This window comes from Mauremys mutica, chromosome 4, assembly GCF_020497125.1.
Source record: "Mauremys mutica isolate MM-2020 ecotype Southern chromosome 4, ASM2049712v1, whole genome shotgun sequence".
NCBI lineage: Eukaryota > Metazoa > Chordata > Testudines > Geoemydidae > Mauremys > Mauremys mutica.
In genome coordinates, this window is record NC_059075.1 from 39596428 (window position 1) to 39619465 (window position 23038).

At 45.3% G+C, this 23038-nt stretch overlaps 1 protein-coding gene across 47 annotated transcripts in view; it reads right to left on the reverse strand.

The window, feature by feature from the left end:
* The window catches only part of NRXN3 (neurexin 3), a 1517918-nt gene that overhangs the window by 739525 nt on the left and 755355 nt on the right, over nt 1-23038 (reverse strand). For all 47 annotated transcript variants that reach the window (XM_045016752.1, XM_045016791.1, XM_045016790.1 and 44 more), the window contains one exon: nt 22415-22534. In XM_045016752.1, the coding sequence (XP_044872687.1) occupies nt 22415-22534 (120 nt within the window). The remainder of the gene's footprint in view (nt 1-22414; nt 22535-23038) is intronic.

Below are 23038 nucleotides of genomic sequence, written 5' to 3' on the forward strand. Positions count from 1 at the left end.
AAGCCCTGCAGTAAACCTGAGAAAAACACCCACCCCATCCCAAAAGCACTAGTTTCAGAGGAAACTAAAAAAATGTGAATGCTCTCAGTGAATAAAACTGTCACACTTTTTTCTTCTACAGTGTCCTCGAGCCAAGGGTCCCCAAGCCTTACGAACATTCATAATTTAGCCTCAGCTCCCCATTTTTCAGATAAGGAAACTGAGGCCGCCAGAATTCTTCATGCCCTCATCACTTCTCGGCTGGACTACAGCAATGTGATATACCCAGCTGTGAAACCTTCAGTATTTAGGAAACGTCAACTAGTAATAAACACTGCAACATGTCTCCTTAGCAACGCAGGCTACCATAAGCACATCAAACCTATCCACCGCTCTCTACACTGCCTTCTTAGAGAATTTTGAATCATATTAAAGGTCTCAGTCCTTATCTTCAAACTGCTCCATGGCCTGGGCCCAGGATACCTAAAAAAATGTTTAAAGCTCTGGGACAAAGACCGTGGTCGACAACTTCACTTCTCTGGCATAATGGGACCTTCAGCAGTAAGAGTAAAGCTTGTCTGTGCGGGAAACAGAATCTCTTCCAGCGGTGCTCTGAGACTGGGGAATGAACTCTCCCAGGGGCTAATGACTATTGTAAGCCTCACCTCTCTCTGCTCCATGTGCAAGGTGCATTTCTTTGACCCTGCCTTCTGTAATATAAACACATAGCAACAGATGTATTTAAGTAACCAACAAAAAAACAACAACAACCCCAAAACTCACCACCCAACAAGACACCACACTCCACGTGCTTCTCTCTCTGGGAAGAGCATGAAAGAACAAAACGTGACAAATGCATCATCATGTTGCTTAATGCACTGCTAGAAGGTGCTCAGATACTACACCAATCAGCATGGTATCAAAACCTATATAGACTAGACAGGTAAATGTATCGGGAAAATCGGTGGCAGATTCAGGAATAAAAGCTAAAATCTCCCAACTCCAGTTCTATGCCTGAATCTCAAGAGCAACCTTCCTCCGTAGCAGCAGTAAGCTCCAAAAAGTCATGACTGACATTTCCAAGGGATAGCAAGTGCCAAGGCATGTTGAACTTCACCCTAGTCTATGGATGGTGCTGACAACGTATCAAAAGTGTAGTTGAGAAAATTTCTGAGACCTTCCTCCATGAACAACTGCATGGAGAGGAGCTTTGATTGGGCTCCACTGAAAGGTGAAGGATGACAGCTCCTGAGAGAGGGACCTTAGGAGCAGCCAAACCTCGAAAGAAGGGTTCAGGTGAATTGCTGTTTCATTATTGTCAACAAAGCCAAAACCCAGGAAGCAGGTGAGCGTGGACTATGTAGCACGTGGACTTTGTTGTGTCAGAGCAGTTGGGAAAGACACCTGCTCACACTGTTAGACCATATGGTCTCCTCATTTTCCTACTTAGCGTCCGAATATAAAGCAGGGAGAAAGCCCACGATGAGCAGCTAAGCATGGATGCTAGGATAAGGATATCATGGCACATCTGAGCTGCATCAGCTAAAATGCAGTGCAGTCAGGCCACAAGGAGATCAGCTGCAGACCCACAGGGGTTTGCAAAAGTGTGACCTTCCCAGCTTGCAAATCAGCCTGGAATTTGAGAACAGAAAGAAAGCAGACAGTTTCCATGAAGGCTGAGAAGTGCAACAGAACCACACAGGTGGCCCTTTCTATTTTTAATATTCCTATACAGGGCTGTGCTATCCTTTAGACCAGGGGTAGGCAACCTATGGCACGGGTGCCGAAGGCGGCACACAAGCTGATTTTCAGTGGCACTCACACTGCCCAGGTCCTGGCCACCAGTCCGGAGGGCTCTGCATTTTAATTTAATTTTAAATGAAGTTTCTTAAACATTTTAAAAACCTTATTTACTTTACATACAACAATAGTTTAGTTATATATTATAGACTTATAGAAAGACCTTCTAAAAACGTTAACATGTATTACTGGCTCGCAAAACCTTAAATTAAAGTGAATAAATGAAGATTTGGTACACCACTTCTGAAAGGTTGCCTACCCCTGCTTTAGACCTTGCCATTGGGGGATACATGCCAAGCAACTTCACATCAATATCAACCCTGAAAGATACTCTGAGACCATCTAAAATGTCCTGCAACTGGAAATGGGATTGTCCCATGAAGAGCAGGATGGACCTAAAGAAACCTCAGGCAGGCCCCTTCTATGCCACTGCATAATGCCCAGTCTGGATGCTTAAGGATGTTTTGAGAGCAGAGTCTGAGGGCAAAGGGTAGTGGGAAACAGTCCAAGACTTTCAACAGATTATCACAGAGATACTGCACCAACTCTACACTAGGCACTGTGTTAGCTTTTTGGGGCAAGGGCTTTGTTTTTTTAGTGTCTGCAACCTCCCCCATTCATAGTAAATTCCTTGGCATTACCCTAGGGAAAAGGTCTAAGTGTCTCACAGTCTCCTATCCCAACAGCTGCTCTTCCAGCCACCATGCAGAGCTACCAATCCAAGCCACCAATCTGCTCCAAAACCAATAATACTTAGTGCTCCTTTCATCTGCAAAGGAACTTCAGGCACTTTCAGAACATTAAGCCTCATAAATTATTGACCTGGTGAGGTAGTGTGGTCCAGCAGATTTAGTTCATAGGTAGGAGCTCTTGAGTTCCAGTCCCAGTTCTGCCACTGACTCCCTGTGTATATCAATCCCTGGGCAGTGGCGTCATCCCTCATGCTTCAGTTTCCCCAGCTGTACTGTGACACTGACCTGCCTCCCAGAGAGTGAGAGAGTTTTCGTGTCTGCACAGTGCTTCAAAAATATAACACAATTGTGCATATGGATTAAGCATGCTTTATCTAGATTTGTAAAAATATAAACTGAGCACCCATGCATAAGCACTAGGAACCCCTGATGTTAGTTAAAAATATATTCTAGCTGCAGCAATTTAAGGTTCCCCTCCACAAATTCCTCCCCGACCCCCACCCCCCAAATCTCCACCTTTACAGTTAGTTCAAATTAGGTAGGCAATCAGACCACCCATTCTTCAGAGACACTAGCCAAATGACCTATTCTGCCAGAGGTGAGGGAGGGACAGAGCCAGGAACAGAACCCTGGCTTCCAGCCCCCTGCTCTCACCACAAAGTTTCAGTCTACAAATCAGCACTTTATTTTCAGCCTTTCTGGACAAAGAATATCTTTGCTTCTGTAAAACCTCTGAATTAGCTCCCCTTAGCTCTCATCTGCTTGGTGCTAACTGAGTCAAGTCTGGCTGTTAGGTTCAGCTCCTGTCAGCCACTCAGCACCTAAATCCTTCCAAAAACAAAACTCCCAAACCCCACCCAATCCTTCTTTAAAAAAAGACTTCTGGTTCTACCTCATCCCCTGCCACTCCATTTGGCCTGCCTCCCAGAACTCCCCATCAAACATCCTGCCTCTGCCATTCCACACGTTCAGAAACCCTCCCCAATTTCCGGGCTTGGTCAACACGCTCTCCTTGGGGATGCACATCCATGTCGTAGATGAGTTCTCCAAATCAAGACCTCTGGAGAACCAAGCCTCCCCCTTGCCCTCCAGAAGATGCTTGGGCCAGAGGCTCATTGCCCAGGCTTCTCCCATCACATATTATGGTCTGGCTGAAATCTCATCAGGAAAAAATCCTCCGAAGATTTCATGAACATGAATCTGGTGACATTAGAGAGGCTCTTCCTGGGCTGAGACTAGCAAGGAGATCTCAACTACCACCCTAGTTCTTAGGGACCCTGACAAAGGCTTCCCTCCAGCAAACCAGGGATCTAGATAAGGGAATATGAAACCTGATCCACTTGCAAGGAGCTGCACTGGCCACTGGACTGATGTGGGCCCAGGTGAGAAAGTTTTCCCTTTCAGGACAGAATCTTCTCTGTTCCTTTAGAATGCCTCCAGCAAACCAAAAGACACCATGAATGATTCAAAGGGACAGGCATCTTCCCACTGGGTGAGTGTGGCGAGCCTCCCAGAAGAGTCCCCAGCCCTGGACAATGTCCCTACAGCACAGTGTATGGAGAGATCATACCCAACAGCTAATGCATAATCTACTTCCCCAGATGACAGCACAGACCCGGCTCACCCTCAGTTGAAGCGTCTAGCAGTGTGATGTATCTAACTGCACGCCTGATTGAATGCCTCCTCCCACCGTTCTTGGGCAATGGGGATTTTTTTAATGCCCTTAATGCAGTTGACACTTGTTCCAAAGGCCCTTCTCCTCCTCACTCCTGTATTATAAATGACCAATTACCTAATCTGAAGTAATGCAGGCTCTGGTCAGGGCTAATGAAGACGCGGTGGGTGAGATCCTGTTCGCAGCTCACAGTCCCATTAGGGAAGATTAATCACCTTTTAACTCACATTTCTGCATCTTGGCTCCAAGTGGTGAGAAGGCAGAGAGGGACGCATCCATCACATTAACCAAACATCACAGCAAATGCTCTCCAGCTGATTGGCCTCAGGGCATCCCTCCCGCAACAGGAGCAGGAGGGACCCAAAAGGACGAGCAGCAGTGGCACTCCAAGGAAGCTCACGGGGTGGGAGATCGCTGCTAGGGGCTCATGGTGGAGAACTTCCCTCCGACTAGATCCCAGCCATGCACCTACAAGAAGATCTTGCTGCATCTGCCTGAAGAGGAGGTGTAAAGGTGGTTAAGAGTAATGTTAGATCACTAGCCGTCACCACACTAAACTACAGGTGTCATCTATTCAATGTAGGATGCTTGACAGGTTGAAGGGAAGTGTAGGTGAGCAGAAACTATCTGCCTAGGACATAGTAAAAGCCTAACCATTTGGTGCTACCCAGTAGGTTATGATGCCTTCAGAGATTGCCCTGGGCAGCCAAGTAGTGTAATCTAAGCTATGCATTTGGAGAGTATTCACTACTGTCTGAGCACCTGACAACCCTCTCTCCTCAGCTAAACAAGAAAAGCCCCCAGTACCATCAAGCCAGAGGTTCTGTCACTGTGACACGAAGTCCTAACACTGAACCTGGCTATCCCTGGTCTGATATTGCTCTCATGGAATAAACTCCTGGGAGTGTCACTCTGTACCTCATTCGCTTCCCAGAGAAGAATACATATCTTACATGACTGGGGAGAAAGATGGGGACTGACAGCCCTGGAAGATTTGAGTTCTGATTGACTGCAGCCTAATGCCAGATAATTACTGCAGCAGTGGAAAGGAAGGAAAGAGAATCCACATCCTATAACTGCCTTCAGCACCAGAAGGGATAGGCCTAGAGTAGCGGTATAGAGCAAACTCTACTGCTGGGCTTCTGTTGGTTGAGTTTTCTGAGCGTTGTCTCTTTCAGTGCTATTGCCAATGTACTTTAAACCCACCAGATGGTGGCAGTACCAGTCCCCCATTAAGAGAAGCCCCCAATCCCTTGTTCACATCAGCTTTGACAGAGGAGGACTCTCCCTTTACAGATCCATGTGGCTTTCTCACACCCCCACTCACCAAGCTGATTTTGCTGAGTGACAGAATCATAGGACTGGAAGGGACCTTGAGAGGTCATCTAGTCCAGTCCCCTGCACCCATGGCAGGACTCAGTATTATCTTAATCTTCACAGCTTTTGAGATCCTTCAGCATCCTTGGCTGGCTGGCGATGAAAGTTTCCTGCTCCTGCTTTAACATCTTATCGTGACAGTTCTACCAGGAATCTACACAAAACATGGGAATGTAGAAGCCAAAATAATGCAGGAAATATTAACCCTGCCTCCCACCCCCAATTTGAAATAATTTACAAGACATCGATACCTGCCACCCCCAGAGATGTCCATGATCAGAGAGGAGAAGCCAGTGCACCTTAACTGAGCCTTTGGACAGAGTGATGAAAAGAATGAGAAAGCTAATGAGGCAATTGCATTAGACTATAAGAAGTCCCCCATGGTTCCCCATCACTCCCACCCAGGGCAGAGCAGAAGCCCTGCTCACGAAATGTTCCCATGCATCTGCTCAGTACGTTTATGGGAAAGGTATTTCATACAGGTGAAAGGCACTGTGTTGTCCTCTATTGATGCAGAGAAGAGAGACAATGAAAAATGCCGAATCAGTGTGACTCAGCTCCAACCTGGATATCAGTCTGTTAGAAGTGGGTGAGTAATCCATAACAAAATTAATTCAACAGATAATTCCTTTTGGGATTGGCTGGGAGGCAGCCTAGTGGCACTGGACTGGGACTCTGGTTCTATTCCAGCTCTGCCACAGACTGACTGGTGATCATAAACAAGTTCCTCCCTCTCTCAGTGCCTGTTTCCCTATCTGTAAAATGGGGATAATAATATTGACTTCCTTTGTAGAGTGTGTTGAGATCTAAGGATGAAAAGAACGATATGAAAGTTCGGTATTATTACTATTCTTTGGCCTGTGAACAGAGCACAGTATGCACAGATGTAGTCATTAGTGGCAGTTATTCACACATTTATTCAAGGAATAATTATTGCGCCGCAGCAGATCACAGTGAATATTCAGAGTTTGCACTGTGCTAGTTACTAGCATGATTTCTGTTCCCTGGGCTGGAGGACCTCCCAGCTGGTAGCACAAATGGACACTGCTACAGTCAGATTTACAATGTGAAATGTGTGTTCAGTGAACATTCAAGCCTGACATTTGCTTTTTGAGAGGATTCACCCTAGTAAAGCTCAAGAACTCAAGTATGTGAGAAGCAAACTCCAAAGAATAAGGAATATGCTTGGATCAAAATTGGCTTTGAACCAATATAGGTGAGCACATTTTTTCCATCATTCACTTAGTACTGTGTGCTTACGAGACACACAGACTCCATGGTGCTCTCAGCCTTTGGCCTCTCTGTTCCGATATCATAGAATATCAGGGTTGGAAGGGACCTCAGGAGATCATCTAGTCCAACCCCCTTAGATATTGTGAATCCCAATTAGAGCCAAACACAGGATTTGTTTTGATGGAGAAACCTGAACCCAGTAACTGGCTTGAAACTTTTCCCCAGCCCCACAAACACATTCCCCACAGAAGCTACCTATTAGCCATCAGCTGATCACAACGGTTAGCTACTGGCCTGGGCCAGATCTGAAGCAGCGGATGGCTCCATTGCTAATTCCCTGAGCCATCCGAGTCCCTTCATCACATCAGTGCAGTTTTAAACAGAAGCTCTCCTTGACAAAGCAGACTCATTGCCTGCTACACTTGGCAGCTCTTACGATTGAAAAGACGCAGCATGGCGCCAGCAGCAAGTGCCAGAGGGGACTCAGAGTTCTGTTAAAACAAACAAACAAAGCAAAAACTACAAACAAGCGAGCGAGCAAGCAAGGCGCCAGGGAAACTTTGCTCAGTGTGTAATAGTTTAAAGACTTGGTCCCTGGAGAATTCAATTCCTTCTGCTCTGATGTGCTCTCCCGCTGTTTAACTGTGAGTTGTGTCGGCTCACAGCTGCTGCTCTCCGCAGGCCCTGGGCTGCCATCAGACAGAGGCACATCTAGAAGATGAGAGGCCTTTCCCCCGCCCCTTGAAATGGCAGCCTCCGAGTCCGGGTGGCAGAGCAGCGGATGGAGAAAGGAAATCTGCATTAGGCCAGTACTAACAGAATGAGCCAGGGCAAAAGCCAAACCCAGCTGCAGCTGCCAGTCAGTCAGATGAGACGTCCCCAGGCTGATGTTTACACTGAGTGCAGAATGCAGAAGAGTTTACTGGGTCGGGTGCCATGTGGATCCGAACCAGGGCACCAGATCCAAAACCTCCTCAAACTTGGAGGGGAAGGTCTCACCTAGATCCTGGCCCTCATCTCAAGGCTTGGATCCTGCTCCAAGAGATGGATCAGAACTGCAATGCCATAGCCAAAACCCACTCAAACTCTCGGGGCACATCCTGATCTAGTTGTGCATTCTGTGACTCAGCCCAATCTCTACTTGATAATCATTAGATATTTCAGTACAATAGCAAGCAGAGGTTAATGTGGCAAGAACCACACCCTTTGGGGACCTAAAGAATGCCCCTGCATAATCAGGAAACACTCTCACGTTGTTATCTAACTATCCACAGATACTAAAATCCCAAACACTAAGCCTTAATTTGCAGCTGTTGTACTAAAATAGGCATAAGATATCCACGTGCAAGGTGCTCTGGGACATACAGATCAACCCCATAACAATGCCACTCAGCCTGGTTTAGCACTAGCACATCACAGTGCCGCCAAGTTCACACTTCAGCAGAGGTGTGGGATCCACGGAGAAATCACCAGGGGAACAGCCTCCAAATGAAGGAAAAACACCTGCCCGAGCAGATTGGAGGGTCTTTTAAAACAGAGCTGTTGGTTTTAAGCCTTAGTTCTGGGGTAGGGAGTGAGGGTCAGGAAGAGATTTGTGTTTTCTCATTAGGTAATTAGCGGGGACTTCAAAAGCTTGCTAGAGGCTCTGAGATGGAAAACTCCTCTTGCCCTAGAGAAGATGCATTACAGAGCATTTACCGTGGTTATTTACAGCATAGCCCATCGGATTAACAGCTGCCTGGTAGAAAACTGTAGATTCAGGAGGTCAGGTCCAAACGAGCCCTGAGCTAAATGAATAACCTTTGCAACAATGATGGAAACTGTCGTTATTTAAAGAAATGCGATCGAGTTTAAGGCCCGAAGTTTCAGGTGTATGGAATGTGAAGGTTGAAGAAAACCTGACAGGACAATGACTTCACTTGCACTGCAACAACTCCTCCTCTCTCCTGAGTGCTGCAAACGCAAATCTTACAGCGTCATGGTACAGTGCAAGAACCAGAAAGCCAAACCATAAACAGGAAGTGAAAACAGCAAATCCAGTTTCACTGTCCAAACTGAGCAAACTGCAGACAAAACACAAACCACATCAGCAGTGAGAAGGAAATCAGGAGTCTTATCCCAAGTGGTGCTGAGATCTGCTGCTATTGACTTTGCTGGGCGTTGTGGGTGCTCCACCACCTGCCAGGATCAGGCTCTAAAGAGTTAAAAAAACCAAAACCAAAAAAACCCTTTCAACCCCCACTTATGGAGGTACGGATTTGTGGGTTTTTTCCCCATTATGGGGCCCCTGGAGAGAGGAAGGGAAGACAAGTAAGATAGCAGATTGGTGGCAGCAGAAAGATAGGAGGGCAGAAGGACAAGCACTTTGGAAATGCTGAGAACAGGAGCAGTAGAAAAGGTGGAGAAAAATTATTCGCTACCGAAGCATCAGGAAATGAGAGGTACCTTTGTGATGATACCAAGTGTGTCTGTAGTACAGAGGAAACATCTACAGCTCTCACTGGGATGTTATCTCGGGGGATCTGAAACAGGATCTGGTCTTTCACCTCTAAATGACCGGCTTGAATGAGTTGGTGCTGTCCATCCAGTTCCTAGAAAACAGGTGGCTAGGCCACTAAAAACCACCCTCCACAGTGGCACTCATTGGTTCTATTATCAATCATCCCAGTGGCGAGGTCAAGTACTGAATGGAGCATAGACAGTCAATTCTCTTTTACCCATGGAAGTTGTCCCTCTCTGTGAAGGTGACACACAATGGTAGCAGCCCAAGTGGAAATTCCAGTAGACTACATTTTATCTCTGGTTTGGCTTCTAAGGATCAATCTCTGTTTATTGTTACTGGAAAGTCAGTAGCTGCAGGAGACCAGTGTTTCTCTCTTCCAAAACCTAGTTGCAAGCTGGATCTAGTTGAAAACTGTTTAACAGGAATTTTCCCAGGAAAGTGGCTGTGTGTTGGGGAAACTCAGAACTGCCACTGATTGTGCTTTACCTGCTCTGTGATTGGAGGATTTTGTCCCTATGGCTGCACCTTCATCACCACTAAAATTCTTTGGGAAAAGAAAAAAAGGCAATTTGTGTGGCTAGACAGACCCCCACAACACAAAAAAATACATACACCTGAAGAGGTGCCTGCACTGTTCTGCTTTTCTGTTTAATAGAGCAGTTCCCAAAATGTAACATCTCAGAGAAGCCTCCTGTGGGTTTCCTAAGCCCTCATAAGTGATGGCAAAGCCACAGAATTGGCTAAGCAAGGAAGGAAAATGGAAACTGCGGAGGGCTGTACACTGCCTGAGGTGATTTCGGAAAATCTCTTTGTAGGATTAATTTGGAGAGGAGAAAAAGGCAGCCAGAGAGAAATAGATTCTAACTTCATTTCAGTTTGCTCCTTTCAACTATTCACCAAGGACCTGGGAAGTCAAACGATGCACATGTGGACAACCTGCAGGACCACAGCACCATCTAGTGGGAGTGAGGAGACCAAGCACTTCAGCACTTGAGACACCTGCTGCTTGGCTTTTCAGCAGCCCCTTCTTCTAACAAATCTCTGTTGAATTTGTGCTTTATTAAAAATAATATTCGTTGCAGATCTATAAAGACCGAATGAACAAACAACTCCCTATTTTTATCTCCCAAACTCATCACCGTTAACATAAACACTGGGGGCCTTTACATAAATAGAGATGCGTGGGCAGAGAACCATCTGCAATGAATGTTACTTGCCATCAGTCCTATTGTAGCTGTGAGCACCCTCTTGTTGCAGGCCTTAACCTACTGTAGTTATGATGAGCACCATCACCAGGCCTCAAAAGCATAACCCTGTCAAACTTTGAGCAGTCCTCCAAGTTGAATCAGCCCCGGGAATTTTCATCTTCCTGGTCCCAAAAGAAAAAGGGCCCTTTGGAGAGCTTGAGAGAAACCCCAGAGGTACATTGTCACCCTCCACAGTATCGGCTATCAGCACTAGAAGCATCGCTGGATGAAGCATTACTGAGTGGCAGACATCGCCTGGTTCACTCCTTCCCCCTCAAACTACCTGGACAGAAATATGAACTTCCTGCCACTAGCAGAGGTCGTTTTGAATGACTAGCTTGGTGTTCTCTCAGGCACTGGTCTTTGGGTTGAAATTTACCCCATTGTAGGAGGCGCGATTCACCAAGTAAACCTCCTGCTAAAGGCTTAAGCATAGGCCCTTGTGCTGGTGTTATACATGGAAATTAATCTGACTCGTTCTGCTGCATCCCAAACACTGTGTAAGAGTCCAACAAACTTTCTCTACCCACAGAAAGGTTCTACGGCCATCTAAGTTCTGGCATGAAGATCTGAGATGGTTTTTATTTCAGCCTGAGCCCCAGAAATTGGCTTCAAGGCTAGGGCCTCAATGTGTTCCTGGTGCTATGTCCACTCTACTTTAAACGAACTGAACAATGGGTCTTCCAAAGCACTTCCCTGCAGAAGCTACTTCAGAGCCTGGTGCATGTCTCTGTTAGGGCATTTCCCCAGATACGGCTGAACTTCCTTGTACTTTATAAGAGTTTATATGAGATGCATTTTTAATGAGCAGGCACAGGGCCATCCTTAGGATTTATGGGACCCTATGCAATATTATTAAACTGGTGCCCGCAGATCCCCAGAAGAACCTCCCCTCCCCCGCATTGCTGACACACACTGAGCTTCGTACTCAGCAGACGCTGTGGCAGCCTGGGCTCACAGCCTGGTAGGGGAGAGGGGAGGCAGCAAAAGATACTGAGCCGCCCAGCCCACCTCACAGCAGCAGAGAATCACAGCTCCCTGCAGAGACCCCTGTACCCTCTCCCTCATGCAGAATGAGCCGCACCGGCGCATTTGGCTCTGTGAATACAGCCCCTACCTAAGGGGACTGCAGGACGCGCTTGGTGTGTGGGAGCCGACCTGCTCTTACCCGCTGTACTGGTGGTGCCCCAAAGTTCTGGGTGTCTTACGCAGCCATGTATGCTGCGTAGTCCTAAGTACGGCCCTGAGCAGGCATGAGCTGAACAACATAAACCTTCAACCTCACACACCACCACATTATGCTGGTCTGAACGTACTGGTCCAGGTTTTGATGGTGACAGCACACAGAGTGAACTTACTCTTGCAAAGGGCAGGAGAAAAGAGAGAGAGACACTGCTGATTTGCATACATTATATGTAACTCACTATCCCCAGTACAAACTCCTACCATGAGCTGGGGTTAAACAATGGGAAGCATGGGGAGATCTCACCTCTCATTGTGAAGGCCCTTGTAACCCCACAGAATGTGAAGTATTATCAGGGAATTCACCAAGCAACAGACTATCTAGCTGTGGGATGGAGTGTGTTGAATACACAGCAAAGTAGTTTGTATTTGAAAAACAGAAGTGCTCTTTAAGCATACAGTACTATTATTAGCATTAGCCTTCATGCATTGACTAGGTGCTTGTGTAGATTTTCTGGATTGAAAAGTTACAGGATTGGAAATATAACCCACAATAACAGTGCGTGGTCTTTATCCCTCATCCACCATCAAATAGCTGGACTGCCTACAGAGGTTTATGAAGCTGACACTGCCTGTTAAACACTAGCTCTCAGAACTTTAGCTCAAAAGCAGTGTAAATTCATGGTTTTAGATCCAGAGGCCCTGGGTTCAATCCCTCAGATAACCCACCAGAGCATTGTTACCAAAACCAAGCAGAGAAAATAATCTGTTGATTTCAGCACAAGAGCTCTCAAGGCTCCATTGGGTGCTCTCCCTGGTTTAGATTCCTAAACTCACTCCTGAACCACAAATACTCATCAGGGAGGACAATCTGCATTCCTAGGTGAAAGAAATCTGACTACTGAAGCCTCAGATATTTAACAAAACAAAACAAAAGTGCAGTGATAGATCCCTCTGCAGTCTTCCCCTCCCCTGTGGGGAAATCAGTGGCAGATGAACTATTAAAGACACAGATGCTTCTTCGGGACCTACAAACTGCATGACTGATGGCCTGTGATATCTGCCATCCATCTTCATCATTTGCCTGAGATCAGCAGGGCAGAGATGTAGCAGGCAGAAGGTCATTTACTGCAATTTGGGGGTGGGGGGGAAGCTATGACAGATAGTTAAGGGAAGCCAGCAAACTTGACACCAGCTTTGCAATGGCCAAGCTATGCAATTAAGTTTCAAAGCAAAGGCAGGAGAGGAGGAGGAGAACTCTGACCATGTTTCTTTTAAGATGACAGGCCAGACAGTGTTTCTTTAACAGAAAGAAACAGTTTGTGTTTGGCAGGTGTATTATTAACACTCCAGTCAAATAAAAAGTTATTCTAGTTCTGGGGTTTTGCTACAAGACCTAGGAGAGCTCCTCATCTAAACCAAATCAGCAATTATTCCCATGCTGGAAATTGTTATTGCTAAGAAGGCCCAGTAAAAATTCACTGTCACTTAGTTACCCTTTGCTCTCTCATGGAAGGAGCTATTCACTGCTTCAGGTCTCAGTTTTGCACCCCCAAAGTTCCAACACTGGAGTGTGCCTAATCCCAGATAGTTATGGGACAGCACTGCAGGTACACATTTGTCAAAGTACTACATACGTCTCATGACCTGCAATGTTATTCAGCTCATCTTCAATGCAGAGCATTAGAGGGGTTCACAAGGATTCACACCTAAAAGCTGGCAGATGATCTATAATGAACCTATGGCTCAGTAAGGTACAGGGTCGGCTCCTTCACATACCCACGAACAAAGCTGTGTTTCTATTAACGGTTCTCTGCTGCAGACAGCTATTTTCAGTCATTTCATTATTTCATTCTTGCCTTATTGCCGATGAGCTGAAAGGATAAAGAAAGGATCTCTCTGTTCAGTGTTTGGTCCATGGGGGAAGTTCTCCATGCTGTAGAGAATCTTTACATGGGTTACTGGAAGTCCCACTCTCCAGTCCCAATTTTTCTCAAGGCACAGTTGTCTCTAAGCAGTGAAACACCTCCAGACAATCAAATCCATCCAAAAGCCGTCCCCCCCGCCCATCACAGCCCACTTCACAGGTACCCACACAACCAACCTCAATCTGCCCCTTGGGGATCATTAGTCTGATAACTGTAATTAAGATTTTGTATCTAATCCCCAGTGTTCCACAGCTGAGCCTATTATACCAGCTTCTGGGTAACAAGCCTGTAATGTTACAGATATGTCTCCATGTACAGCTAAGCTCCACTGGAGATCAATAGGCAGCCATCTTCCAATGACAGGCAATAATTAGCACATTAGGCAGCTTGGATAATGAACAAGAATCTCCTCCAGGACCTTTCATTTCCCTCTGCCTTAGGTTTTTCCTGTCAAGAACTTTCATCATAAAAAAGGGGAGAAAAAAACAGACCGGATCTCTCTCTCTCTCTCTTTTACACAGACCTGGAGTTACTTATGGGCTCAAGATCTATCCCCAAAAGGACAAAATTCTAGCACAGGCTGTCTGTGCATTCTGGCATTCTTATGGATGCTGGGCACAATGTTGGATCCTGCAAATACTTCATGGTTCCAAATTAGGACTGTGATTTTAAAGGCGATCTTCAGTTTAGCGTACAGCACTGAACTTCATAAAAATCTGATAAAAGTCTCAATCAGATTCAGGGAGATTTTCATCTCAGTGATACTGGTATAAATCCAAAGTAACTCTACTGAAATCAGTGGCATTACTCCGTGTTTACACTGCTGCAACTATGAACAGAATCTGGCCCATAAAAGCTAGAGATGGAACAGACCTATTTAGAGCCACATCTATCCATCCCCACAGTTAGGAGTGTTAGTGATTATAATGTAGTATTCAGGCCTGTATATTTGCCTGAGATAGAATTTTGGGTCTTGTTTGCCCATTTGACTTTTGATATTTTTATATTCTTAATAACGTGTGAACAAAGAACAAAGACACTGTGTGTTACATCTGCCCACAAGCAGATGGGGTGACAAGAGATAGAGCTAAAGTGTTGCTGGGTAGAGTGGGAGTTTAATATATGAGCACATACTTGAAGGACAGTCCTGCCTCAACTCCTCTCCTGAGATAAGGTCAGGCAACCAGTCAGGAGGGGCAAGGGGGAAGAGAAGGTATAAGAAACACTAACAGCCAAAGAAATGTCTAGCCCTGACTGAAACACAACCTCACTCCTTACCCCCCCATGGGATACAAAACAGGTGGTACTGAAGCGCCCAAACGCAGGAACCTCCAAAACAGAACATCACCATCAATTGTAAGGTATGGGACCAAGGGCTGTGCACTACAGGTATAATTATGCCTTCTAAGGAAGGGGAAACTGGGACAGTGATAAAAAAGGCTCATGTAGAGCTATGGACGTGCTTGCCTGATTAACCCCAATAAACATGGCATTGACTGCACTTTGGACTTCTGGTCTGCTTCCTGTCTGCATGACAAGAACGAGGGGAAGGGTGAAGGGAGTTTTAAACCTGCTATTGCCGATTCTGTATCCCAGAACCAGTAAGCTGGACAAACACAAGTCATTAAGAGGCAAAAAAGCAGGTGGGTTTAAAGTCTAAAGTAAATCCATTGAAAGCTCCTTTTAAAAACTTTCATGTAAAGGCCTTCAGTATTGTATTCTACAGCTAATGGAGTTTCAGTTTGCAGATCACCTTCAATAGATATGGGCAGTTTGGGGGGCACAGCACACCAATTTTGTGGCAACATCAATTTGTGGCAATGCCTGGTCATAGCAGCGCCTCTCAGAACACATGGATAGGCCACCAGTGAAATCTACCATCTCTGAGTCCAGCCTTCATGCTTCATAGTGGGGATGAAACTTCTATGATCAAACTATCCACAACAAAAGCCACAAGATGTCAACAATGACTCGCAGAAAATGTCACATGGCAAAATAGTGCCCATGACGGGTGCCAAGCTATGGAGAGGCTTGTTAAAGCTGGTTTATAAGAGTGGAATACACACAGAACAAAGTCAGGAAGAGAGAAAAGTAACTTATAGTGCATCTTGTTCAAAGGTTGCTACTGAAGCTGCTGTTACTGCCACCTGTATAAACCCTCTTCTTTTCCATCCCATCAAACTCTGTGGCATCACTGGACCATAGCTTATGTGGTGACAGCAGCCAGGTGTGCACAGATACCAGTGACTGATTGCGGCTCTTCTATCAAAAGCTCCCTGTGCCAAGCTGCTGATGCAGTAGTAATTAGATTACCCACTCGAGTGCTAAAGAGCTAGCTGCATTTGGGGGAGCAGGAAAGAGTAAGTTTGCCAGGCTCTCTGTTGGAAAGAAGGAAACCGTTTTCAGTCTGAGTACCTGAGAGAGATGTGCAAAGGTGCGGGAGAGAACATTCCAGGGACAGCTGCCCCCAAACTCCCTCCTTACCACAAATCTCACCCAAAACATTTAGGTCCAAATTCACCACAGTGTTAACATGGCTAACCCTCAGGGATGACTCCAGATGGGAGCAAGGGTAGTACGCCAACTGGACTCGCTTTCAAACAAGCTCTTGACCTGCATCCCAGAGAGACAGGTGCGATTTCAGGGTGAACTTGCTCTCCTGCTTACCGAAAGGCAACAAAACCTTCTTAACCACTTGAGTGCTGGAACAAATACGCGTTATTTATGATACAGCAACAGAGAGGCGAACGGTGCTTTACAAAGCATGAAAGGCAGATCCCTGTTCTGAATATAGTACAGTTCCAGACATAACACTGCAAGTGATGGCAAACAGTTAAACGAGGGAGGAAGAACAAAGGTCATGACCAGTAATGATCATGTGATTAATATCGCATGCTGAGTACACAGCCACATTTATATCTCCTTCCGTCTGCCTCTCCTTATTTTGGAAGGATGAGGTCAGTAAGGCACAGGGGCAGAGAACAGCATCAGAAGGCCCACCAACAGCAGAGCGGAATTGGACGGAGCAGAGTGAGGATGCTTGATTGACTGGATCAGGCAGGCAGTTCTGGTTATAGCAGGTGACGTAAAAAGGCACCGAGGAGAGAGGGGACGAAAGAGATGAAGGAAGGAGCAAGGTGAGAGGAGTGGAGGAGAGGGAAGGATGCCTGCTCTGCTCTAATAAGGCCTGATTCACGTGAGTTGAATCAGAGGTGGCTTTTGCTTCATGTAAGGTGGACTTCGCTACAGAGTATTAGCTGCATGCTGGGGTGGGGGTAGGGGAGAGGGTGTTTGCTTTTATTTAAACAGCTAATCGGTTTAGCCACACACGACTAATGAAGCACGTGCAGATTTATTTCTGACATACCAGCAGCTTCTCAGTGCTTACTGAGCTAGCTGCATTTGGGGTAGCAGGAAAGAGTAAGTTTGCCAGGCTCTCTGTTGGAAAGAAGGAAACGGTTTTCAGTCTGAGAAGTCTCAGTGCTTACTGCTCTCAGTATCAATAAGTAATAAGCTGGCCACATTACAGATGAATGGGTGATAATTAAACATGGGCAACAAAAGAGCTTCTGCAAATAAATCAAGCTGAACCAATGGAGATGAAGTTACAACGAGGTTACGAAGCCTGGACACCAGGTAATTGACCCACTGGCAACAACAATCACTGAGAAGGGGGGAAAAGTGCTCGCCTCTGAGTCACAGGTTTTAATCTGACCGCAAAAAATAGCTATGGTGGCATAGATTAAATGAGCTTGGAGGGGAAAGGATCTAAGTCCCGTTCTCTGAGGCAGGTGAGCACTTCATAAAAAGCCCTCACCATTACTGCTTTAACTGTCCTCCTTGCTGGGAGTCTCAGCAGAGAATCCAGGGACTGAATGTCACATGGAGGCTACATCTCCATTTCATTACTGAAGGTCAGGGTTGTACCATATTCTTTAGGCAGGATGAGTGAAGTTTGTCCTGTCACTGCTCATTGTCCACCTACTCTACAGGCCTTCGGACTCCGGAACTGTCAATCTAGCATCTAGCAACAGTGCTAAATTCACTCAGTGTAAAAAACACAAAGCAAAGTGCAGAGGAAGATGGCAGGGCCACAAAGTTCAGAGATGGCCTGCTCCTACTTCCCTGTTGTTAGGCCCATCACATTCTGACCTTTATTCAAAAGTTTTGTTCTGAGATTTATTCAGAAACTGCTAATTTTGGCGCTGACATTTTTAACTGAGCTGAAGGACAAGAGAGCTCCACTAACATGAACCAGCCCCCCATCAAATACAGAGCTGGAGTTCAGGATGGGCTTGATCATGACAAAGCCATTACTATATGAATGAGTCACATGCATGGAGGAAGTAACCCTGACTCCCTCTGTCCTCTCCCCCACCCTACACACACTAATGGGATTCACCAGATCAAAGAAGCAGTGAATGGGTTATAAATCACATGGAAAGGATCCTTTGATGAAAAATGCTGCCAATTACTGTGAAAAGAACAACAGTCTCATATTACTACTTCTCCAAGGCAACAGAACGAGCACGTCTCACCTACTAGCACCAATGTTCGAGTAAGAAGATCGTTCTGTTTGTAGCAATGCACACTTGGGAAGTGTGAGAGAAGATATACAAAGGATGGGCAAACATGGACTGCTTCTTTTTCCTGCAGACTGAATGGTAAACTTGTTTTAACAGCTTGGATCAATATTACAACCCATAATTTTAAAAATAAATAAATAAAACCAGGAATTTGCTTGATAGCCAACAGACAGACTTAACAACCACTCCACCAGACAGCTGTTTGGAAAGATGCTTTACACTCTCCTGTTTGCTCTAGCCACACCGCTAGTTATCGATATGCTACAGACAATGAGCCTCTATTAATACACACCTGAATCAGCCTGGTGACTCCTCCTGAAAACATTTGCCATCTACAAGATACACAGAGTAACTAGCAGCTCTCTGTGAGATGTGGTTTCATCCCGTCTCGCTGCATTCCCTTTAGCTGGATCTGCAAAGCCTAGCTTTATATGACTTCACTATAGAGGACGATCTGATGGTCTGACTACAGGGATATGGGGCACATTATAGTTCCATGACCAAGATTATAGACAACAATTTTTGCAGATGGTACGTCTCAAGTTACTGGGAGCCTGGAATTAATACATTAAAGGTCCAGTGTTAAAGTAAAGACCTAGGCTATGTCTATACTATAACTTATGTTGACATAACTTATTTGGGGTATGAATAAACCACTCCCTAGCAACATAAATTACACCAACCTAAGCGCTGGTTTGGACAGCACTATGTCAATGGAAGAGCTTCTCCTGCTGACATAGCTACTGCCTCTTGTGGAGGTGGTTTTATTATGCCAACGGGAGAGCTCTCCCCTGTCCCTACAAAGCGTTGTATGTTTAGACAAGCCCTTTGTGTCCGTACTGAACAAATCTAGCTAGGCTGGGAGGCTCCACAGATCTGAGTTATTTGATTGCACTGACATGGTGTCCTAATTTGGAAATTCAGTACTTTAGCAGCATGTGAAAAAGTCTTGCATTTGGCTGCTCAATGTGACATGTAAGCATGTCAATGCCTGATTAATATCCATAACTGCCAACTATTGCATCCTAATGCTGGATTTCTCCACCTTATCAAGCTGCCCACATTTGAAAGTTGGGTTGGAAGTCAAAAAGACTGGACCGATTGACCAGAATTGCTCCATTGTTAATGAGTAGCAGTCCCAGGTGGGAGCAGAATTGAACCCACATTTCCAGAACTTTAGACATTTCTTTGACTCTCCTACACACTCTCGCTGTCTGCAGTTTTAGTACAGATCAGTATCCAAGGCAGAAACCAGGAAACCAGTAGCACTAGATCATGCCTGATTACACATTTTTACAGCCCATATTCTAAAATAATTGAATGTTTTCTAACCAGCTTGTGCACTATATAACTTATCTTTTTTTCATTTATATCCAAACAGGGAAGTGCAATAGCAGCAGAAAGTCCATTCCAGAAAGGTACAGAAAGTCCTAGTTGTGGGATTGAATTAGACTAATTGCTCCAAATGAGGATTACTATGTCACCAAGCCTTCTTGAGCATTGGTCAACACAGAAGACTCCTTCAGTCTGCAAGGTTTATGCTAGCAAGTTACAATTCACCTACTGGTTACTGGGGACTAGATAAAGCAGCTGCTGAGAGATTCATTTAAATGGACTAGCTGTGCCATTTATCCATCCCACAGTATTACTGAAATGTGCTGCACTGAATCTATCCCAGAGCACTCATCCCAACGAGGACACGTGCGCTATTTATCAAAATGGGATGAGAAAGCAGTTCATCTGAGCCAAATTTTGCTTTCTTATACACAGGCATAAATCTGTAGTAACTCCACTGATTAGTCTTCAATATAAAATGGGTACTGCAGCCATGCACTTACACCAGTGCAAGAGTAGAAATTGACCCTAATGTATTTATTTGATGAGCATCTACCAAAATAACAGAAACAGACTGTGTTTAAAAAAACTTCTTGAGCCAGCAGTTCCTAACACATTCCTAAATGGCAACTAAGGCTACAGCTTGTGTAGAGGAAGGTTTCAGAGTGGGCTATTTTCTCCTGCCAGCCACCCCACTAAATCCAGTTCACATGACACATAATTCACTCTCACAATACAATACTAGCCCTTCTGTTTGCATCAGACAAGGTGTAAAAAGAAACATGTTGAACAGACATGGAACAAGAGCCAACTGCAGCAACCCTTGGTTTGTAGCAGAAGTGAGGTGATCAGTGACAGGAAAAGGCATCTCAAGCCTCAATGCTTGGCAGAGATTTTTAACACAACAAGATGGCACACGTACCTTGTGCAGATCCCAGCTGGACTCTTGCTGCCTTGGAGCAGTCAGTGTGACTTACCTTCCCAGCTCTTTTTCAGACACACATCCTCCCGCGAGCATTTCCGATTCACTGGCAAGGGCACATACAAGCACCCGCTGGCATTTGGAAGCTGGTCACCGCATCTGAGTCACCATCACTCAGATCAAACTACTCTCTGACTGCCCTGCATGGCTTTCCAGCTGCCAACTTCAAAGTGGCAAGGAATGCCCAATTACAGACTCAGGAACCTGGCTTGTTGACACTTCAGAGCCTGCCTGAATTCATTAGCAACAGTGTAACAAGGGCACGGCAACACTCTGGAGCCCGGAAGCCCATTAGGAACAAGGAAGAACACAATGTCAATAATCCCTTTAGAGCTCTCCAAGGCACTCACTTAAATGCTGCTTAACAGATTCCAACGTAGGGTTTCCTCTACTCTACTAGCCTTATAACATGATTTGCTTAGCAAGTTGAAGCTGAACGACAGAGCAATGCTCAAAAGTGGGGGACTAGCGACCATATGTGACAAACAGGGAGCTACACTGATCATTTTATGAAAGAGTGGAAGAGAACTACGGGGAGAGAGGTCAGCATGGCAAGGAGATAGTGATGGTGTCTGCTATGCAGCCCGAGATCAGAGCTTAACTGCCCATTGGCCCAGAAAATGCTGTGCATCTCTTTTCAAACAGAACACTGGTAGACACCCTGGGCCAAAATTTGCTCTCATTGATTTGTGGAAGGCCAAGTTTCACAGCCCATGAGAGGAATGGGTGTGTGTGTGTGGGGGGGACTTTTGAGGATCCGCTCTTTGGGGAGAATTTCAGTCCCAGAGGTTTGGTTGGACAGTTCCAGTGGGCAAGGGTAGAAATGTTACTAGTACTTGGTGTTACTAGTACTTAGTACTTAATCAGCCAGACCTTTGAAACTCTAATAAAAAACATACTGTAAATGTTCATATTTAAATTATCATCATGATTCAGTACTGGTCCAAAGTACTCAAGCGCACAATGCTGTACTAGCTGCAGTATTCACTCAAAATGAATGAGCACTACAGTAAATACAGCACAATACTGTAGGTATTGTAGTACTGGCCCACAATGCCGTACTTACTCCTGTGTTCTGGACCATTGCAGTAAAACACTGTATTTCATAAAATAAAGGAAATTGGACGTGATGGTCCAGAACTCAGCTGCTTCCTTTAGATGTCAGCAAAGGCTATTGAAGGAGGGGAAATTATCTACACACAGTTCACAATTTTTTCAACTTCATTATTAATCAGAGGCCTTAGGGCAGATCTGATGAGGGGAGAACACTCAATGTCTTTGAGCAAGGGAGTTCAACATTTGGAGGAATACAATCACATTGCTCTTCCACATTTAATCTCCCATCCCAATTTTAACCAAAGCACTTCAGTAATCGGAGCCCAAATCTCCATACTTACAGAAAGCCAGCACTTCAAGAATCCTTGTTATTCTCAGAGTGGAGTGATGTTCAGCAGTTTCATTTGGGGGTACGACTTTATCTTAGGGATTCAGATGAAAACAAACCCAAAACAAGACTCTGACCACAAAACTATAGGAACCAAAACATGCCAAGTTTTGTACAAGTCTCATTATTACCCAGCATGTGCAATTATGCCGGGTTTCTGTAAACCCAGACATTCAGTGGTCATTGTCATTAGATCCCTTTGTAAAAATGAAAACAGGAAGTGCACATTTTGCAAGGATTACATGAAAACTAGATCAAAGAGAAAATAATCTACTGGATATTGCTTCAAGGAATCCGGCCTTTTAAGTTTCTTTCTATGAAGCAGATGATTTGGCTTTGCTATTGGGAAAGCTGTGTTCTGGAAGTACCTACCCTAATTGTTTTCTGTGCCCCCACAACACACACCTCCCAACTCCCTACTAAATCCCAGAAAGGCAAAGCTGGCACTCACGGTCATTGCACTGGCTCCCAGAGTATGAAGTCATGGAACAGTCACAGGTAAAACCTTCCCATTGCTGATTACAGATGCCCTGATTTGCACAGGAATCTTCTTGGCAGGTGGTGCTCGGTCCTGGAAATGGAACAAGAAGGAAAGTGTGAGACAAAGCCAGGAGGAATGGTTAATTGGTAGCTCTGCTTCATCATCCTCATGATGCAGTAGAGAAAAAAGTAACCCAAACACTTTTTCCATTCTTGAACATGCAACAGAAATTTAGGGTAAACAAAACACACAGGGAACTGCACGCTCAGCAACAAACAGCAACCGGTGACACACCGCAGAAAGGAGTAGTGAACAACAACACATTCCCTCTTACACAGGCTCAGCGGAAATGCTTAGTCTGGCTAGTGTTCAGCCAATGAGGCGGAGAGACAACATGTTTATCCTGGTCTTTTCTCTGTCTGACTCATCGGCAGTGACACTTCATTTGAAGCAAGGGTAGCCCATTGGGCAGGTTGCTCTGAAGGCTGCCCTTCCTCTTTGTTACAAAGATGCAAGCTTTAAGGAGCACTAGGCCAGCAGACAATGCTTCAGCATGGTCCAAGCAACCTGGCCATTTAGATCAAGATGAAACTT